At 43.3% G+C, this 21,109-nt stretch overlaps 1 protein-coding gene across 1 annotated transcript in view; it reads right to left on the reverse strand.

Annotated features, from left to right (window-relative positions):
- Positions 1 to 2,639: 2,639 nt before the first annotated feature.
- The window catches only part of CCDC175 (coiled-coil domain containing 175), a 51,832-nt gene continuing 33,362 nt past the window's right edge, over positions 2,640 to 21,109 (reverse strand). Inside the window, exons 11-20 of the mRNA XM_036355154.1 lie at positions 17,140 to 17,211; positions 15,683 to 15,818; positions 15,019 to 15,150; positions 11,031 to 11,169; positions 10,386 to 10,465; positions 7,842 to 7,994; positions 4,847 to 4,943; positions 4,065 to 4,206; positions 3,146 to 3,221; positions 2,640 to 2,819 (exon numbers count right to left, since the gene is read on the reverse strand). Of these exons, the coding sequence (XP_036211047.1) occupies positions 2,640 to 2,819; positions 3,146 to 3,221; positions 4,065 to 4,206; positions 4,847 to 4,943; positions 7,842 to 7,994; positions 10,386 to 10,465; positions 11,031 to 11,169; positions 15,019 to 15,150; positions 15,683 to 15,818; positions 17,140 to 17,211 (1,207 nt within the window). The remainder of the gene's footprint in view (positions 2,820 to 3,145; positions 3,222 to 4,064; positions 4,207 to 4,846; positions 4,944 to 7,841; positions 7,995 to 10,385; positions 10,466 to 11,030; positions 11,170 to 15,018; positions 15,151 to 15,682; positions 15,819 to 17,139; positions 17,212 to 21,109) is intronic.

The raw sequence follows: 21,109 nt of genomic DNA on the forward strand, positions 1-21,109 counted from the left end.
ACACCCCACTTTACCTTCCCCCATAGCCACTCATTAGGAGGAGTCCCCTGGATTCTAATCGTCTCTCGTCTCGTTCTCACAGTATGTGCCCTCTGACATTCATACTGGGTGTCATTCAACTCGGGCAGCCTTTGTTCTGGTGCCAGACTCAAGGGTGCTCACTCTGCTAATTAAGCTAGTGCAGTGTTCCTGGAGAGGGTCGGACCTGCTGGGCTGCAGGGACCTGATGTGTCCAGAAGAGGACAGGGGAGAGCTGTTGAGCTGAAAGATCAAGGCCTCCTTTAGAAGTCCCATCTGTGAGAGAAGCCATTCAACAAGAACATTTCAAAGCTAGGAGATTACAGGTGGCTCAGAGGTGGCCAGGTAATTCACGGGACCAAAGCTGACCTTTATCACCTCAGGAGGATGGTAAGCTTCAGGGATCTGATAAGTGCTTAATAAAGGTCTAATGCTTTCTTACTGCTGCTATCACTTACAGTTTACAACCAGGGAGGCTAAATAGCACGTAAGAAGCAAAGCTGCGATGTGAGCCCACATGGTGCCACTGCTCCAGGAGCAAAAATCAGTGGAGCTAAGGGGGCAGCAATCTTCCTTCAGATCTCAGCTCCATTTCCAGTTCTTCAGAGACGTCTCCCGACCCCTAACTAGGGCAAGTCTCCCTCTTAGGTTCTTAAGTTCTTAGGCCCCCCTTCAGGACACTTATGACACTGACATTTTACATACATCTGTGTAATACCTGATTCTCCCACCACACCAGCGGCGGACCAACTACACCTGAGGGGCAATTCTGCTCCCCTGGCAGAGTTGAGGAGTTGAGTAGGAGACCTTTCATGGCTGGCCAAGCCAAAAATATTGTCTGGCCCTTTAAAGTTTGCCGACCTCTGGCCCTGACTGATTTCCATAGGGCACGGACTAGACCTGTTTTCATTCCCTGTTGTAACTCCACAGCCTGATAGAATAGTTGGCACAGAATGGACATTTGATAAGTACTTGTTGAATACAGTTTAGAGTTGATAGTGAACCATGGATGGAAGTTAAAAGCAGGACCAACCAGAGGAAGGCAAATACGCTCACTGAAGGCTCCCCCAGGAGGCTCTGCGTCAGGCTGGCCGGCCAGCTTCCCCAGGCCCACAGCCTCCATCCGCGCACCGGAAGGCTCCTCTCTTTCCCAATAAACCTTGCCCACTACCGTCCCTGCCTCTGAATCTCTGCCAAATGCAAGTGGTGGTGACTGCCCGCCTTGCTGTCCCAAGTTCTACGCCTCGGCTTTTCATGCAGTCTATTTAAATCCGCCCCAACACAAAGATGCCATTAGGCTTCAACAAAAACGGAAGATGCGCTCATGTGAAAATAATGCAATTGACACTTAGAGATGATTTAGCTCCTCAAATTCCCCTGATCCACAGTTGCTGGGGATGGCCTAGCCTTGCAAAGAAAATACAAAGTGAGGCAAGTCCCTCCCACCAGGGACCCTTGAAGCACTCAGACCTAAGAAGGACCACCAGGCACCAGCAGGAAGACCAAGACAGCTTCCTGGCTGATACAAAGGGGCTTTCCCACAGAACGCTTCATTGGCTGCCTAAGCATTCCTTCTCCTGTCAGCAGTACCCTCAGAACACGGGTTTTTCGCAAATATTGCAACGGTGTTTAATCCCATCACTTTTTCTCATCTTAGCTTTTATTATATTTCATTTTACTTTCTACACCCCACCTTTATAAGTACTTATCTAATGAAGATGCTCTTTAAAATTAAACCTTAATGACCTCTACTAAACCCATATCCTTGCTGAATGACTTTTTTTTTTTCCATTTCACAACTCCATCGCTCTGCTGCACTCTATTCTCCTGCCTCCTCCCCAACCTTCGCTCCCTCCCTGGGACCCCCTGCTGCGCCTGTGTGAGGGCTGGCTCCAGGCTCCGCCGCCCTGGACAGGGCTCTGAGTTAGAGAAGGAATCAAGGAGGAAGCTGATATTCCTCTGGAGCCAGCGGTTCTCAACCTGTGGGTCGCGACCCCTTTGGCGGTCGAACGACCCTTTCACAGGGGTCGCCTAAGACCATCCTGCATATCAGATATTTATATTATGATTCATAACAGTAGCAACATTACAGTTATGAAGTAGCAACGAAAATAATTTTACAGTTGGGTCACAACATGAGGAACTGTATTTAAAGGGCCAGAAGGATGAGAACCACTGCTCTGGGGAGACCCGGCTGCTTGATTTTGAGGGGACCAATCCTGCGCTATAGGATGTATTCACATCTCACGAGCCCCAGAAGGCATCCCTAGACGGGGAAGAAAAGGTAAACTGATGCTCAGTATCTCCTGTTTATGAAGACAAGGAAATGTGTGAAAGAGTTTGGAAAGACTGCTTTGGAAAGTGTTCAAAATAAGAGTTTAAAACATCAGAAATAAGTTGAGGTTCCGTTAGGGAGAAAACTCTCTTAGGTAGAAGGGAGACTGTCCGGCGCTGCTGCCCTGCCGTGTTCGACCCTGCAGATGAGAATCGGTGCTCACCTGAATGTCTGGGGCATGATTCGGGGTGGGCTGTTGGGCATAACTACGTTACTAGTAGGCACGCTTATCTGGGGAAGGGCTTTCTGGATACCACCAGCTAGTAAAGGAGCGGGAAGTTCTTGGTTACCCAAAGCTCTTGAGGTGCTGCTTACCAGGAATTTCCACGGTGGCGAGGAAGCGCAACTCTTCAAGATTCCCTCGTAACCAAATACTGATTTTCTCTATTTTTTCATCTCTTGCACACAGCCTGTCTATTAGACTTTTTATTTCTTGCAAAGTATCTTCACAATCACCTACAAATTCCTTTAAAAAAAAAGTAGCATATTTTTGGGTGTGTATGAATTGCAATAAAATAAAAAAAAAAATATTCTGTCCAGGAAATCATATCCAAGACAAAAATATATATGCAAAATTGGTATGAGTCGTGCAAAATAAATATGCATACACAGCAAATTCGCCAAGTTCTAGAAAAGATCTCAGAAGAAATGGTTTAGTAAATCACTGAACTAAAAAATGTTTTCAATGGTTAATTTTCTTATGGAGCTATAATTGACATAGAACATTACATTGTTTGGTGGGTAAATACTTTTAGAAATATGATACTTACGGAGGTAAAACAAAAAACTCACCTTTATAGTAATCTGAAGTTCTGCCCACAAATTCAGATATTGTGCTAAAGTAAAGATTTTCAAAATGCACAGGTTACTGAAACAATTGGAACATTTTTATCAAAGAAATGCTATTTGTGTCTCAAAATTGTTTTGTGTAAAAAATTTCAAAATGACAGAAGAATTAGATCAGACTTGCCCTCCCACTGCCAACAAGCAGAGAATGGGACCATGTCAGCCAGGTGGGTGAGTGGTCTTCAGATGGCCCCAGCCCCCAGCTGCCGAGTTACCCGGACATCGAGCTGCCCCAGCTGAAGTCATGCGGAGCAGACCCGAGTTGTCTCCACCAAGTTCTGACAAAATTGGCAATTTGTGAGCAAAGTAAATGATGTGCAATATCTGTTACTGCGATATGCTCCCCTTTCTTCTCTCTTTAAAAATCAATAAAAACCATATCCTTGGTGAGGATTTAAAAACACATAATAAAATAAAAAAACACTTGTAGAAAAGTAGTAACCCCAAACTGGAAAGAATTCAAATGCCCTTCAGCTGGTGAATCCTATATACTAAAAGGCCAGAGGCCATAAACGTCATGACCAAGGCCAGAGGCCATAAACGACCACTAGACCACTCACCATGAGGTGGCATTGACCACCTCTCGGTCCCTACACCACTGGTCCACGAGCAGGGGCGGGGCGGAACTGGGGACTGGCGAGCGGGCTGAACGGCTGACCTCTTGGTCCCTGCCCCCGGCCCGCAGGCTCCGATGGATCAGCGATGGTGAACGGGGCAATCGGGGTGGGTGGTGGGAGAACCGGGCTGGCTCTCAGGCCGTTGGGATCACCAGCTCATCCCCGGCTGCTCAGGGGCTCAGGCCTGCGGGAAAGCGAGCGCCGGGCTGGCCGCTGATGGAACGTGCTACCTGCTCGGGGTAGCTCACTCTGGGGCAGGTAGGTCCCGGGCACGCCCCACAGCTTCCATCAGTGCTTCAAGCCCCAGCAGCAGCGGCAGGGGCAGCGGCAACGGCAGCGGCGCCTGCATGAGCAGCCCTGAGCGGATAGCATGTACCATCAGCTGCCGGCCTGGCACACATGCATGGAGGTGAAGTCGCAGGCACAAGCTTTCCCACCAGCCTGAGCCCCAGGGCAGCCAGGGATGAGCTGGTGATCCCAGTGGCCTGACAGCCCAGCGGCAGAGGCAGCATTTGGCCTGGGGACTGGCAAATGGGCAGGAGATGGCCCTGATCGCAGGAGGCTAGGCCTAGGGACTCTACCCACACGATTTCGTGCACTGGGCCTCTAGTGGATAAATAAAAAACATGGTACAGCCATGTAGTAGAATACTATATAGCTACATAAAGGAGCAAGCCAATGATACGTGCAACAACATGGCTGGGTCTTAAAAACAGTTCGTTGAGTGAAAGAAGCCAGGTACAAAAGTGTGCATAGTCTATCATTCCATTTCTATCCAATCCTTGGTGACAGAAAGCAGGCCAGTGGTTTCTAAGAACTGGAGGTCGGGTGGGACTACAAAGGAACACAAGGAATGAGAACGCTCTATATCTTGTTTGTGCTGTCAGTGGTTACAATGGAATGCACATTTATCAAAACTCATTGCACTCAAGATGGTGCATGTATTGCATGCAAATCAGTAAAATTTGATTTAAATAAAACAAAAGCTTTCTACTTCATATGTAAAGCTCACCCAGGACACATTACCTACCGTAATTAGCTACCAGGTGCCAGGACAGGTCACTGTAGATGTACGTCTTGGCTTCTTGTGCGTACGGCTCTATCTTGGTCTTCATGTATGCAATATACTGAAAATCAAAGGCATGGAATTGTTTTAAGCAGTTTCATTACTGTAAGCTAGTTCTCTGTGCAGTCATTCAGTAAACATTTATTGATCCCTCCTCTGTGCCATCAACTGATCTAGGTGCAGTGCTAACAGTGGTGAACAGCCCTGTCAAGCTTACATTCTAGTGAGGGAGATAAAGATCCTACTTTCTAGCAAGCATTTTGGCACCCAAATAAACACAGTATCTGAATATAATTTTACATAGAAGAAATTAAATGGTATTCTAAATGTACCGTCTCTCTCTCTCTCTCTCTCTCTCTCTCTCTCTCTCTCTCTCTCTCTCTCTCTCTCTCTCTCTCTCTCTCTCTCTCTCACACACACACACACACACACACACACAATGTTCCTTATGCAAAATGGTGTGCAGTGAATGTCACAGCAAAGATGCTGCCTGACTGGAAGAACTCAGCATAAGATCAGGGAGAGGGTTTCCTGAGGCAGAAGACCCCACAGAACCGCTCACTGGGCTGGTGATGGTGGTAACAGTGGTTGGGGTACTAAAGTCATGGCTTTCTCTTCTGACCACCCACTACTCAGGAACTCTAACGTCTCTGGGAACTCTGAAAGGACGGGCTTTGGGATGTAAACGTGGCACTGGTCCAGTTTCAAGAGAGAAATAGTAAAGACTAAAACTACTGAAAAAAATATAAGAAGTAGCATCCACCATAGAAGGAGATGACAGAGAACTGTTTTTCACCCCAGTGGTACGGGGTTTACTCATGCAGCCCTGACCTTGTGTCAGCCTTCGCATGGCTTGGCGGCAGATATTGTAGTAAACCAAAGTCAAGTCCAAATCAGCATTCCTGCCTCTCTTTGAACATGGATCACTGTTTGTAGACTTGCCTAGTTCAGCTGGCCTCCCGTAACTCTCAAATGAGTTAACACGCTGACTTGTAATGATCTATTTATAGGCCCATCTCCTTGGCCAGAGGGTGAGCCTCCCAAGGGCTCGGGCAGTGCCTTATTCAGCTCCATTCACTGCACCTTCCCCAGGGTTTGGGACTCAGTGGATGCTCAGAGTGTGTGTTGAGTGAAGATGCAAAACAGAATGGTGAGTGAATAAGATAAAAGCACAGGGTCATCCAGAGGAATCAGTAGATTGGGCACTTAATCCAAAAGCGGAACTTTTAGAATGACACAGGCATTCATTTGCTTACGCATTACCAAAATAGCAATAAAATTCCAAGTATTTTAATAAATAATATATATCACCTTGATAGGGAGACAATAGAGTGGAATATTTCCATGAGTGGATGGAATTCCTTATGAGTTTGGTTCAAGGGCTAGAAGAACAAAGATGTGTTGCGTGTGTGTGGGCGGGGGGAGCGGGGGGGGGGGGTGTTTACTGATGATGGTACCTGGGCTCCATGGAACACATTTCCCTTTCCAAAGTACCTTGGTACCTTTTACGCCATTTTAATTCTACCAAAAAATACACATGCTATCGGTGGGAAAACTGTTGTCATTGAACTAAGGACAACAATCTCCCAGGGAGCTAAAGGCATTTTCTCCTTAGAGTCTTATTGCTGTAGGACTGCTTTTATTTTCCCAACTATTAAAAAATTATTACAAATGCAGAGTCTCACTTTCCTCCTCTATAGAAGGGGCAGAATATATCATCCACGTTATAAGGTTACTGGGATCATCCCAGGGGACCGGATCCCTCTTACATGCGCGGGACTGCGCAAACGGCTGGCATACACCGACCCACTGCCTGACCCACCGAGGTCACGATGGTTCGCTGGGGGGAAAACGTACAGTCGATATGAAACAGACTGACAACCTAATTTTTAAACTGGGCAACAGAACAAGCACTTCGCAAAGAGGTTATACAAGTGGCCAAAACACATGGATAAGCGCTTCCCTCGTCATCAGGAAAAGACAAATGCTGGGACCCCATCGCACACCCGCCAGAATGGTTACGTTGAGAAAGACTAAGCTTCGGTGAGAATGCGGGACAGCTGGTGTTCTCCTACATTAACGCCAGAGTGGCCATCACTGCAACGTCTTTGGGAGACGGGCACTGTGCACGAACGCGGGCGGCACACACCCCATGGCTCTGTGATTCCACGTGAGTGTATGCCCAACAGAAAAACGTACATATGTTCACCAAACAAACATGTACTAGAATGTTCCTAGCAACACTATTTGTAACAGGAGAAACTCTGAACGCCTGTCAACAGTGCAAATAAAGTGTAGTGGAGTCACATAATCGAGTCCCACCCAGAGCTAAGAATGAAGGAACCTCAATGGCACCCGACAATAAAGATGAACCTCACAAGCATGGTGTTGAGCAAAAAAAGTGCGCACTGTCCCATTCCACGTGTATAATGTTCAAAAACAGGCAAAACTGGTCTGTAGTGATAGAAGCCAGGCGGGTGCTGCCCTTGCGAGGCGGTCGGGGACGGGAAGGGACTGAGAGGGTGCGTGGACACCGGTAATGCTTTGTTTCTTTTCTTTTCTTTTTTTTAATATATTTTATTGATTTTCTACAGAGAGGAAGGGAGAGAGATAGAGAGCCAGAAACATCGATGAGAGAGAAACATCGATCAGCTGCCTCCTGCACATCTCCTACCGGAGATGTGCCCGCAACCCAGGTACATGCCCTTGACTGGAATCGAACCCGGGACCCTTCAGTCCGCAGGCCGACGCTCTATCCACTGAGCCAAACCGGTTTTGGCAATGCTTTGTTTCTTGATCTGGGTGCTGGTCACCCTCGTGTGCTCATTAGGCTGTACACGTATGATTCGGGCACCTTCTTGTCGGTGCTTTAAGCTTCATTTAAAAGCTCTTAAGAGCTCTTCTCTCATAACGATTATAACCAGGACCACTGCGCACACTGAAGTGCTCTTGAACTTACCTTTTTCAACCTTTCATTTTCCAGGAGCAAGGCTTCTGTTTCTAGGTCATGTGCATAGATTTCATTTTCTAAGTTCTTCAGAATTTCAAAATGACTTTTGATCCTATCGCTTTCTTGATCTCGCAATTGTTGTAATTCTCGCCTCAGTTTACTCTGCTCAGACATAAAGCCCACAGTTAACTCACAGATTCAAGGAGCAGGGCACTGATACATTAGGCCACCTGGACCACGTTCAGAGAGGAGTCCCAAGTAAGTCCTGAACCATCAGCAAAGGCTATGCAGAACTTCCCGCAGAAAAACTTTATTTTAAATCCAAAAGCTGATTCATGGAAATTTATTCATGGACTTTGGGAAGCAGGTCCACAGACCCTAAGTTAAGCTGTTGAGACAACTTCACAAAATAGCATATATGTTGGTATATGAACAATTGTCCAGCAAAAGCAGGGAAGAGGAGAGTGAAGTTTGTTGAGGATTTTTTGGGAGGATTTAATATTTCTTGAAGGAAAAGAATATTACTTTATAGATTTTTAAGAAACTTTCTGTTTTCTAGACAATCTCTACAGTTATTATACTGTTATAAATCACAATCTTCATTCATTGCATAATCATCACTAGCAGCATCTTATTAAGAACATAAAATTGTATATATTGTATACTTACAATTTTCCCCTTCATATCTCTCTATGCCAATAACATGTTAACACATTTCGTACCGCTCAGGAGTTTGCTCGTGTTTCGCGCGCCATCTGTTAAGGACCGCTCACGAGTGTTCTCGTTTTTCACGCCCATGGAAAAGGGAGCGAATCTAGATACTTATGTAAATTTTGTTTGGTCCCTCTTCACAGACGAAAATGTTTTACGCAGTGCCATACGTTAAAAAAGTACTAGGAACTTTAATTGTTTAATTGTTTTTGTAAATAAAAATGTTGTAATTATTGAAAAACAACACCTAAAGTGCATTATGATGATTTAAATAACGTGCAGTTTGCTCAAAAACGTGCGATCCCTGGCGTATGTCTTAGAGATTTCTATGCGGTACGCAATGTGTTAAAAGTTACTTTTTATATCAGTGCATCTCAAAGAATAGAATGTTTCCATTTTTAATTAAGCAACTCCACATACATGTTTATCATTAACTAGTGATTATAAATTTTAAAAAGGTAATAAACACCTCTTTACTTGTTCCCTTTTCATCCACTCCCTCCCTACCCTGCAACCTCTTAACACTTATCCTTGTCTTCATAGGAACTTACCGAAGTAACAGATCTGAAAAGAACCTGAGAAAGCATAAGCCAATCTCTACCTTATAAATAAGGAAATCGAGGCCACCCAATGATGTTCCCATGGTTACATGTTAGTTGCTTCTAGAGTCCCTGTCTCTCTCTTTATATATACACTAGAGGCCTGGTGCATAAAATTCGTGCATGGCGGGGGGAGGAAGGTCCCTCGGCCCAGCCTGCACCCTCTCCAATACGGGACACCCCTCTCGCAATCTGGGACCGCTGGCTCCTAACTGCTCACCTGCCTGCCTGATCGCCTCTAACCACCTCTGCCTGCCAGCCTGGTCGCCCCCTAACTGCTCTTCCTGCTGGCCTGATTGCCCCCTAACTGCTCTTCCCTGCTGGCCTGATTGCCCCTAACTGCCTCTGCTTCAGCCCCCGCCACCATGGCTTTGTCGGAAAGGTCGTCCGGAAGATGTCCAATCTAATTAGCATATTACCGTTTTATTAGTATAGATACTAGTGACCCGGTGCATGAATTCGTGCACCAGTGGGGTCCCTCGGCCTGGCCTGTGGGATTGGGCCAAAACTGGCTCTCTGACATCCCCAAAAGGGTCCCAGATTGTGAGAGGGTGCAGGCCAGGCTGAGGGACCCCACTGGTGCACGATCAGGGCCAGGAAGGGACGTGAGAGGTTGAACAGCCGGGGAGGGACTGTAGAAGGGCTCTAGCACCTGTCCGGCCCATCTTGCTCAGTCCCATTTGGCTGGACCCCAGCAGCAAGCTAACCTACCAGTCAGAGCATCTGACCCCGGTCAGTGCACGTCACAGCAACTGGTCGACGGGCCGACTGTCTGCCCCCTGGTGGTCAGTGCATGTCATAGCAAGCAGTTGAGGAGCCTTAGCATATCATTAGCATATTACACTTTGATTGGTTGAACGGCCAACTGGATGACCAGACACTTAGCATATTAGGCTTTTATTATATAGGATACAGATATATATATATATATATATATATATATATATATATATATATGCGCGCACACACACATATATATTTTGATATATGAACAACTGTCCAGCAAAAGTGGGGAAGAGGATATACAAATACACATACATACATACATATGTATGTGTATATGTGTATATGTATGTTGTTACTAAAATTTCAAAACATTAATATTAAAAGGGTAAGTTTAATCAATGTGGATTTCCTGAAAACTCCAAAGGTGCCAGGTAAGTATTACTGTGAGTATATACCAACATTTTTTTATATCAACATTTTAATAGAAGAAAGAAGAATGGATGCATGGACTCTTTACCAAAAGGTTCATTTGTCTTGTAAACTCTCTTGTCATTTGAGAAATCTGATCATTCAGTAAATCCTGTTCTTTTTTTTGTTCTATAAAAGAGATACAGAGAAAAAATAACTACCCACAATGTTCTTTGGCTTAAAAAACATCCATCAAAATAAGAAATGAACCTGGTTTTAAAAGTCAAATACTATGGCTTATAACAAAAACTAGCAGTCAGGTGATCCCCAACACTGCCCCCACCCTTTGTCCAACTCCTAAGGCTAAAATCATAGCTGGAAATGATATAATTTCCAAATTTATGTTAAGAAACAGGAAAAAAATCTCCACGTGGTAGTAAAGTTGATTCTACCTTTACCAAGTACAGGGAGAAACCACATAATATAGTTGCTACTAACTCTTAATTTTAAACAATCTTTAAAAAAGAAAAGGAAAAATTTGACAACAGCAACAGTAAGATTTTGTGTTATAAAAGAGAGGAAATTCGTAGATAAGAAAAAAACAAAACACCCAAACCATAGAGAACAGAGTTAAAGGTGATGAGGAAAGGTAGAGGAAATTCAACCTTGCTTTGGTGGGTGAACCCCTCGTTAGAAGTCAATGGTGAAATCCTTACCTGGGCTTAAGGTCAATTACTTAGTGCCTCATACAAACCTGTGAGAATACGACCCAGCTCTTGAAACATTTTGTTTTTGCTCATATATTCGTCTTCTGTCTCTTGGAGTGTGGGAAGATATGTAAATAGTTCATCTTCCTTTTCTTTGGTACTTTCCATTTTCTTAACAAATTTTTGCTTTAAAGAAAGTAAGGCTGATTGTGAGGCATGGTTTCAGAGAACTGACATAACAGTCGAGAGCAGTTATAAATCATTTGAGGGATAGAGTTCTCTCTTAGTCTTCTCCTGTCCTAAGGTGCATAGCAAGGTATCTGGCACATCCTAGATGTTTAAAAAAATATTTACTGGCTGACTCACTTACAAACTAAGACGATGAGAGTCAATGGCTTTCCGAAGATCCTCTCAGTTCTATAGCTCTATTGCTACAATTCTGCTGTTATCATGTGTGTACTCCCAAATCATTTGAGGAACTTCTCTTGGTTGACAATATTTTATGGGTAAAAAAAACCCACAAAACCGAAACAAGCAAACAGGCAGCAGGACAGATTATACACAAGTTCTAAGAAATGTGCATGTAAGAAAGAAATGGGAGGGGGTAGCAATAATTGGATATACTTCTACAGCAAGCATGTCAAACTCGCAGCCACATGGGGCCCACAGTGAATGTTTTTGCAGCCCAGCCACTATAACGGCATGTAAGAAACATTTTAACTTAAATTTTGTGACTTAATTTTTACAATGTCCTGTTACACATTGTTAATAACGAACTACAATGTTCGCTAATGACTGATTACTATCATCGTGTTGCATTCATTTCCCTTACGTGCCTTACACGCAAGCGCACCATTTCCCTCCACTAATACTAGCAGCAGATATTTTAGCAGCCGATTGCCACGTCATTAGTCTTGGACTGACTGGTTTGGTGTGTGCAACAGGAAATATTTCGCTTTCGGAGAACACGAAAAATAGATTTGCATTACGCTTATTAATTTGTGCAGAGTCTGGTAAGTTAATGTTCAAGAAAAATATTAATTTTTATTAAAATGTTCTATTATTTTATGTTAACGATGACTCATTTATTTCAGCGCTTTGTATTCAGCATGTCTCTATCGAAATAAACCTACATTTCTATGAAAATTGAAGCTTTTGTGTTTCTGCGGCCCACAGAAACGTAAACCTTGTTTATTTGGCCCGTGTTAGCCTGTGAGTTTGACATGCTTGTTCTACAGCAAATGGGTACCAAGTGTCCAAAGCAAAGCATGAATTTGCCTGCTTACTATTCAATCTCAGGTTTTGTTTCATTTCAAATGGAGTAATTTTTTTTTTTCTAGAAAGTCAGGATAAGTTTAAAATGGTGAAGAAGGCAGAGGCGGCCAGCTGACATTCACTATCCGTTCTCCTGTCCTTGAACCTCAGGACCCCGGAGTTCAGCAGAGCATATGGCTGCCACCTACAGGGGTTTCTCTGTTTCCCTTGCAGGTGGGTGTGACCAACGAGTATGTGAGCAGAAGTGGTTCGGGCCACTTCTGGGCCTCGCCCCTGCAGCAAGAAGGGGTATGTGCCCCCTTGCACCCCCCCTCCCCTGGCTGGAGAGGATGAGAATGAAAGCCGCCACCTGGACCCACAGGTGTTAGCCATACGCTGAGCAGGTGGACCTGCCCCTCCCGCCCGGGATTGCTCCCCTTTAGCCTCTACCGAGAAAGAGGAAGAACCGTCTCTCCTGCTGCAATGACCAGACCAGTGGGTCTTCTCAACTCGATACGCAGGCTCTTAAGGTTTCAATAGGCCGTACTTGACCCAGTTTACTCTGAAAAACTTCCATTTTTATTTTTAGCCAAGTTGTATCTGCATGTAACTTGAAGAAATCCCTGAGTGCCAGCAGGGCAGCAACAGACATGCTTCCCCAGCAGGAGGCGCCCTACAACACAGCTGACCAGAGGCCAGTGCCCTTCGACCCCACCAAAGAGATAAACTCAGATGAAGGGAAAGAGACCCGCACGGGTGGGTACTAGAGCGCCAGGTTCAGAGAGGACCAGCATCTGCTGGGCAAACCTTCTAGGTCCCCGCAAGGGACATGCCCACTTACATGAGGCACCAACCCCAGGAGAGCCCGATGTCATGATTTCCCAGCAGTTAAGGCTCCCAGTCAAGACGCAGCGCACCCACCAGGGGGCTTTTCCACACAAGCTGTGCTACCTGACCCCACAGCTGCCAGTGCCCCTTTATCAGGCTACCAGGGCAGGAAGTCAACACGGTCAGCCACGGTCCCCTTCCCAACAGAGGGCGGCTTGCTAACCCTGCACAATACACCTTGCATATGTTCACTATGTTTTGGCATCTCTTTGATACAAGCAGCTTGCTTACACCCTAATTAACACAGTGATACACCAGCCTATGTCCCCTTCTAAATTGCCATTAAAATCCTTATAAAGAAATATAGGAACACACACACACAACCACGATTTAAAAATGTCACAGTGCAGAATCAGGAGAAAATTTCTCCAGACTGCAGTGTGAAAAAACTCAATTGTGTGTTATCTGTATTATGTTCTCTACAGAAGAATATCGGGGTGGCGGCCGGGGGGGGGGGAGATAAGGAGGTGTGTGGATGCATTAATTCATTCCTATTGTCTGCAGTCTCCCCATTTCTGCTCCAGCCACCTGTCCCCTTTCTGTTCCTCAGGTAGGACAGCCCTGCCTCAGACCTTCATGCTCAGCATGCCCTCTGCCCGGCACCGCCTCCTACAGCCTTCTCCACGGCAAGCTCCCTCACGCCTCAGGGCGGGGCCCTCTCTGACTACCCTATTCAAAACAGCACACACTCCAGCCCATGTCCCTGCTTTCTTTTTCTCTATAGCATTCATCACCATCGAATCTACTACTTGTTCTCTTTGTTTATCTTGTTTCTTTTCTAACTCCCCTCACTGGGCGTTTGACAGGCCAAGCTCTGCTGTTTTTTTGTTTTCTGTTAGCATCTAGCAGAATACCTCGCACCCAGATGTGGTACAACCAACAGAGAAGGGCTCCCACCCACCGCTCCCCACCGTCCCCTCTGATTCTGTGTCATTCTGTGCCGCGCTCTCTGCCACCTGCTCCCTGCCTTGTGCCGCTTGCCATGTCACCTCTCCCTACGCCTGGCCAGTCCTCTGACATTTCTGCCTGTGCTCCCGAGTTGCTGACTTTCCTGCACAGCCCCGTGAAGTTACATTTTTTTTTTTTTTTTTAATTCAGGAAAGAACATTTGATCCCAGTTTTCGTCTGTGGCAGCATCACTTTTCTGAGTGCTCTTCATTTGCAGGGACGCTTTGCTCTGCCTTTTGTCTGTTCTCACAGCCTTTTTTGTGTGGAAGGTGTGCCTGCTTCTTGCCTGTCACTCATATTAGAAGTGGCTCTTCTTGGATTAGTTATCTGCAGAGGCTTCTGGATGAGGTGTTGGGGAATAAGTACCTGAGGGGGGGCGGGCGGGGGGGGGGGCGGAAATAGGCTTGGACCAGGGTCAGATCTAAACTTTGAAACGTAAGGGCTCCCTACTCCATCGCTACAGCAAGGGACTGCTGCCTTCAAACACAAACTGTTTGGTGTCGCTGGGCCTCTTTCCCCCTTCAAACCAAATCAAGTCAGGAAGGCTCCTACCTCCATCTCTTCTCTCCTCAACTTCTCTACCAATGCCAGGCTCCGAGAAACACACCCTGGCCTTTCAAGGTCACGCCGTCACCTTGAGAAGGCGTGGTTTGTGTTGTTTCTGGGCGCCCTGGGTACTTCTGGTCCCCTTTTATCCACCTCCTCCAGCATCCGCACCCTAGTCTATCCCAGGTCAGCTCTGAGCCGTTCCGAAGTCAGTACAACAATATTTCTGGCTGCTCTATTTCCTTTTTAGGAAAAGAAGAAAGATTCAGAATGAAATGTAGTTTTCTTCACACTAAAAGATTTGTCTTATATTTAACTAATTAGAGGAGCATGGGACATATACCCCTTTCCCGGCACACAGCCCTCTATAATTATTCTTAGATGTAAAATAAAATTTACCTCATACTTGTTCAATTCTTGAATTAACTTTTTTTCATTGATGACAAATTCCGTCTCTGTTTGTTTTAAATCTAATGCAACTTTTTTAATCTGTACCAAATTTTCAGTGATCTCTTTCTCTGTAACACTGGTCTAATGAGGGGAAAAAGAAGATTCGTCATTTGTCTAGTAGCAGTCATCCTTGGATTTTTTCCAACAACCAGGTAAATGAATATCTCTTTGCATGAGATTTGGCTCTGATTTCAGGTCATTATTTCTCAGTAACCACTGAAAAGGTTTTTCCCCCGCTTCAGACATTAATTTCTTCGCCAAATAGTAGTTATAAATGACACGAGGAAATGGAGAATGGGGTCAGTGAACAATGGAGGATGGGCAGAGGGTAAATATGGAAGTTAAATAAATGATGTGTGATCTCTTTATTTTTAGAAACAAATTCCTAAAAAACAATTAAGTGTCTGATCACAGGAGAAAATTGCCACTTCGTTTGCTAAATTCCTATAGCTAATACACAGCAAATGGATATATTTCTTAGGAAGATTACATAGTTCACCCTAAGCTTGAAGTCAGCTGAAAGGAAAATATCTTTGCGTTAAACTTAATATTGAAGGACAATTACTGATATGCAATATAGGAAACGAACACTAAGTCTGTTGCATTCCCTTACCTCTTCTATTAACTCACTGCGTCTATCTTCTGCGGCCTTGATTTGATCCATAATAGCTTCTAATTCTTCTCTCATCTTCAGTAGCCAACGTCCATGTCTTTTTGTCAAACAAGCTATTTTCCACCGAGTCAGAACACTAGAGATCAGAACAAAAAGATTGGGACAATTTTATGTCATCATTAAGTTGACATAACGGTCTACTGAAAAGATGAAGGGATGCAAAACAAAACAAAGTCTCTGATCACACAAAACTGTTTGTGCTATTGGCGATGCAGACTCCACATTAGCTAAAAAAAATAAGACAAAACGTTGACTGCCTCAATGCTGGATCTGCACGTTGCTTCAAAGTAAGACGCTCTGCCCTGACCGGTTTGGCTCAGTGGATAGAACGTCAGCCTGCGAACTGAAGGGTCCCAGGTTTGATTCCGGTCAAGGGCATGTACCTTGGTTGCGGGCACATCCCCAGTAGGGAGTGTGCAGGAGGCAGCTGAATCGATGTTTCTCTCTCATCGATGTTTCTAACTCTCTATCCCTCTCCTTCTCTCTTCCTCTCTGTAAAAAAATCAATAATAAAAAAAAGTAAGATGCTCAGTGGGCCCATCCAATAGGACAGCGGACAAACCACACTTGGCAGCTTGCCTCCTTTAGGTGAGGAGAGAAATGGGAAAGGTTCGGGGGCAGTGGAAGAAAGGAGAGGCCCAGGCAGAAGAGTCATGGAAGTACCTAAATGACCCAAAGTGCTAATGAGGGATTTCAAGCTTCTAGGTTCTCAAATTTCTCTCCACCACAACATAGAAAAGCTACATAATTGGGAGCCAGAATGTGCCATTCGAGTCTTATATACATCATATTATTACCAATGACAACAACAATAAAAAAAATAGAGTTATGTTTTCCCAAGCGCTTCTTAGATGCCAGGTGCTGATCCAAATACTTTACATGGATCATGACATTTACCATGACGAGGTGGCACTGCTATCATTCCCCCCTTTATAGGGATGGGAGCAGAGAGATAATGAAATAACTGAGCAGTGATCCCAGAGTGAGTTAGAGGTAGAGCCATCAGGGTCGCCCCTCTGCAGAGCCTGTACTCCCACCGCTTCTCTGCCCCTGCACATCCCCTGCTGTCCCCACGAGGCCTGGATGTGCAAAAGGCATTACACAAATCTTGGCAATTTTACTTTTACTATTTTGTGACTTTACTCGATTGAAATGGAAAACTTTGGTTCTGGTCAGGGCCAAAAAATGTGCACGCGCAGGCACACACACACACACACACACACACACACACACACACTTATATACATAGATGTAGATCCAGAACTCACACAATTTAGCTTAAGAAAATCAGTTTCTTGGATTCTAGCAACCAACAAGTACTCTGATTTCCTCCCTACTTTGGGGCACTGTTCATTCAGATACTAAATAACCTACACAAAGGAACTGGTTTTCTTTACCATCTCTGAATTTCTCTTTCCAGGTTTTCACTCAGGATTTCTATGTGCTTCCGATAGACTTCCTGTGTTGCTCTGAAAACATGAAGAAGATATTGGATTTGGCATTTATTTATAGGAGCTGTTAGAATATATAAAAATTTATGTGTCAATCTTATGCGCAATAAGGTTATTGCTTAATTGGAACACGAAGCAAACCTTGTGAAACCACTGAAGAACTTAGTGGCAGAATGACAGAAAGATAACTGAAGTTCTGTGCAAGCACACACCGATTTTGCAAGTATCGAGGTGGACATCCAAGGAGAGGGAGCAGACTCTGGGGACGCAGCTGGAGAAAGATTATTGGAGGTTCCTGTTTGACAGGAGGAGACACGTGGGTTGCCGGAACGAAGGAGCAATCCCACCAAGGAAAGGACCTCGCTGTTTGTAAAGACACCGGGGAACAGAACAGCAAGTCAGGACCCCGGTGACGAAGGCAGACTCGCTGCCCACAGATGAAGGGAAACAGCACCCTGATGTAGGAGGAGTCAGAGTCAACAAACCGGTGAGGACCTCTGAATTCTAGATTAGTTACGATTTGCTACAACGTTTAATTCAGAACGTCAATAGAAATGCTTGAACTAGGGGTAAATAGTATTCAGGATGGAAGATTTTTCTGGTGAATCTGAAATGGATAAAAATGTGAGGGCTCTAACATAGACATCAGAAGCCTTTATTATTTTCATTCCCTTTATTCCCTAAGTGCTTCATCATGCACAGTGATGAGTTAAAGGCCACATAAGTAAAATGAGACTTTATACCTTTTTAAAAGATAGAAATATTGACAAATGCAACTTAGAATAGGAAATACTGTTAAAGAAACTAAAAACACACTGTGCTCATGTTTTTTTTTTCTTCTCTATTTGAAATCAATTTCTTACCAAAATAAACATAATATCCTCCCCTGGAACTGCAGGGTTCTTTATAATTTGCCCCAACGTTATTGATTTTATTTACATTTTAAATTTAATTCCCACAGGGGTTGACTAGTTTAAAATAAAGCAACAGTAATAGAAAAAAATCCTTAATGGATGCCAGTATTTGGCTCTGAGCTTCCTGGTGATCAGAGTAACGATGACACAATAATTCACTGTAAATTTGCATTATTCACAAGGAACGTAAAACCTCAATCAACTCGGTTCTATTTTCCTGCTCTCTATAGTGAAGGGTTTATAGTTTCTTTTCTGAGGCTCACAAGATGAAAAATAGATGTTTAAAAATATGATTTAACAACATATGGACATGCAACCAGAAAGCTACACTTCCTGCCTGCTCTACCTTTCTGTTGATATGTGTCAAATTTTCATCACCACCCATCTTAGTTTTCTGTAAGTTAGTCTCTTCAGTATCCTATATTCAAGTCATCTATCTCTCTATGAGTGGCGATATTATTCCCCCATTTGATAAGCAAAGAGAAAAAAATCTGATTTGCTTTTAAAGGTCTACAGTTTTAAATCTTTATATAACAAAGAAGAACTCCTTTACTTTCCTTCACCCTTCTTTGATTGTTTCTTAATAATTCACGCTATTCTTCAGTTATATACCATTCATTAGTTATTGTCTGTTGTTAGTCTTGATCATGTGCCCAACGACAGTATAAGTTGCTTTATGCCCAGTATTAGTGAGTGTAAAATGATAGAATATTTACATAGGGCATTTCATAATTATAAAAATAAAAAATACATAACCCTCTTTGACCCAGGAATTCAACTTTTAGGATTTATTATAAAGAACTAGTCACGCTGAAAAAAGAGATAGAAGAAGACATAAACAAGTGGAAGAATATACCGTGCTCATGGATTGGTAGAATCAACATCATTAAAATGTCCATACTACCCAAAGCAATCTATAGAGTCAATGCAATCCCCATTAAAATACCAACAGCATACTTCAAAGACCTTGAACAAAATCTCCAAAAATTCATCTGGAATAAAAAAGACCCCGAATAGCTGCAGCAATCTTGAGAAAAAAGAACAAAGTTGGAGGGATCACAAATAACAGATATCAAGCTATATTACAATGCCACTGTTCTCAAAACTGCCTGGTATTGGCATAAGAGCAGACATATAGACCAATGGAACAGAACAGATAACCCAGAGATAGACCCAAGCCACTATACTGAATTAATATTTGACAAAGGAGGCAAGAGCATACAATGGATTCAAGACAATCTCTTCAGTAAATTGTGTTGGGAAAATTGGACAGATACATGCAAAAAAAAAAAAAAATGAAACTAGAACACCAACTTACACTATACGCAAAAATAAACTCAAAATGGATAAAGGACTTAAATGTAAGGTGGGAAACCATAAAAATCTTAGAAGAATCCATAGATAGCAAAATAGCACACATTTGTCATAGCAATATCTTTACCGATACAACTCCTAGGGCAATGGAGAAAATAAACAAATGGAACTACATCAAAATAAAAAGCTTCTGCATAGCAAAAGAAACCATCGACAAAACAACACGAAAGCCTACTGCATGGGAGAACATATTGCCAATGTTATCTCCGATAAGGGTTTAATCTCCAACATTTATAGGGAACTCATACAACTTAACAAAAGGAAGATAAACAATCCAATCAAAAAATGGGCAAAGGACCTAAATAGACACTTTTTTTATTTTAAAAAAAACGACATACAGAAGGCCAAGAGACATATAAAAACATGCTCAAAGTCACTAATCATCCAAGAGATGCAAATCAAAACAACAATGAGGTACCATCTCACACCTGTCAGAATGGCTATCATCAACAAATCAACAAACAACAAGTGCTGGTGAGGATGTGGAGAAAAAGGAACCCTCCTTCATTGCTGGTGGGAATGCAGATTGGTGCAGCCACTGTGGAAAAACAGTATGGCATTTTCTCAAAAAATTAAAAATGGAGCTGCCATTTTCCCAGTAATCCCATTTCTAGGAATATATCCCCCCAAAAAACCAGAAACACCAATCAGAAAGGATATATGCACCCCTATGTTCATAGCAGCACAATTTACAATAGCTAAGATTTGGAAACAGCCTAAGTGCCCATCAGCAGATGAGTGGATTAGAAAACTGTGGAACATCTACACAATGAAATACTACACTGCTGTAAAACAGAATGGATTCTTACCATTTGCAACAGCATGGATGGAACTGGAGAGCATAGTGCTAAGTAAAATAAGCTAGTCAATGGAAGAAAAATACCACATGATCTCACTCATTTGTGGAATATAATGAACATAAACTGATGAACAAAAATAGAACCAACATCATAGAAGCATTGAACAGACTGTCCAACCTATGAGGGAAGGCAGGGGTGAGGGGGTAAGAGATCAACCAAAGGACTTGTATGCATGAATATGAGCATAACCAATGGACACAGATGGAAGGGGGGGCTGGTGAGGGCATGTTCTGGGGATTGGGGGCAGCCAGGGAGAGGTTAATGCGGGAAAAGGAGACTTATGTAATACATTAAACAATAAAAAATTTTAAAAAAGAGAAATAGTCACATAGGTGGACAGAGATATGTTAATGTTAACTTTGAAAATTGTTAGTAATATAGGAAACAGAAAAAAATGTCCATCAACAAAGTATTAGTTAAATAAAATACAGTATAATCTGCAGAAGAAATACTATGCAGTTAAAGAAAAGAATGAGGAAAGAGGTCCTGTATATATGATTTTTTCTTTATTTTTAAATAGTTTTAAACTCAACAGGTAAGTGTCAAAATCAGTGCAAAGAATCCCATAACTTTTACCAACCATGGTTTTATTATTCTCTCAGATATAATTTTTCCAGCTTTATTGAGATATAACTGACATATGATATTGTGTAAGTTACCCAGATATAATTTTAAGTGGGAAAAATCCAATTACAAAAGACTGCAACCCAAGTTTTGAGTAAATAAATGCATAATCTAGCTATATAAAACCCTAATATGCAAATCAAC

This window comes from Myotis myotis, unplaced genomic scaffold (genome assembly GCF_014108235.1).
Source record: "Myotis myotis isolate mMyoMyo1 unplaced genomic scaffold, mMyoMyo1.p scaffold_m19_p_1, whole genome shotgun sequence".
Classification (NCBI taxonomy): Eukaryota; Metazoa; Chordata; class Mammalia; order Chiroptera; family Vespertilionidae; genus Myotis; species Myotis myotis.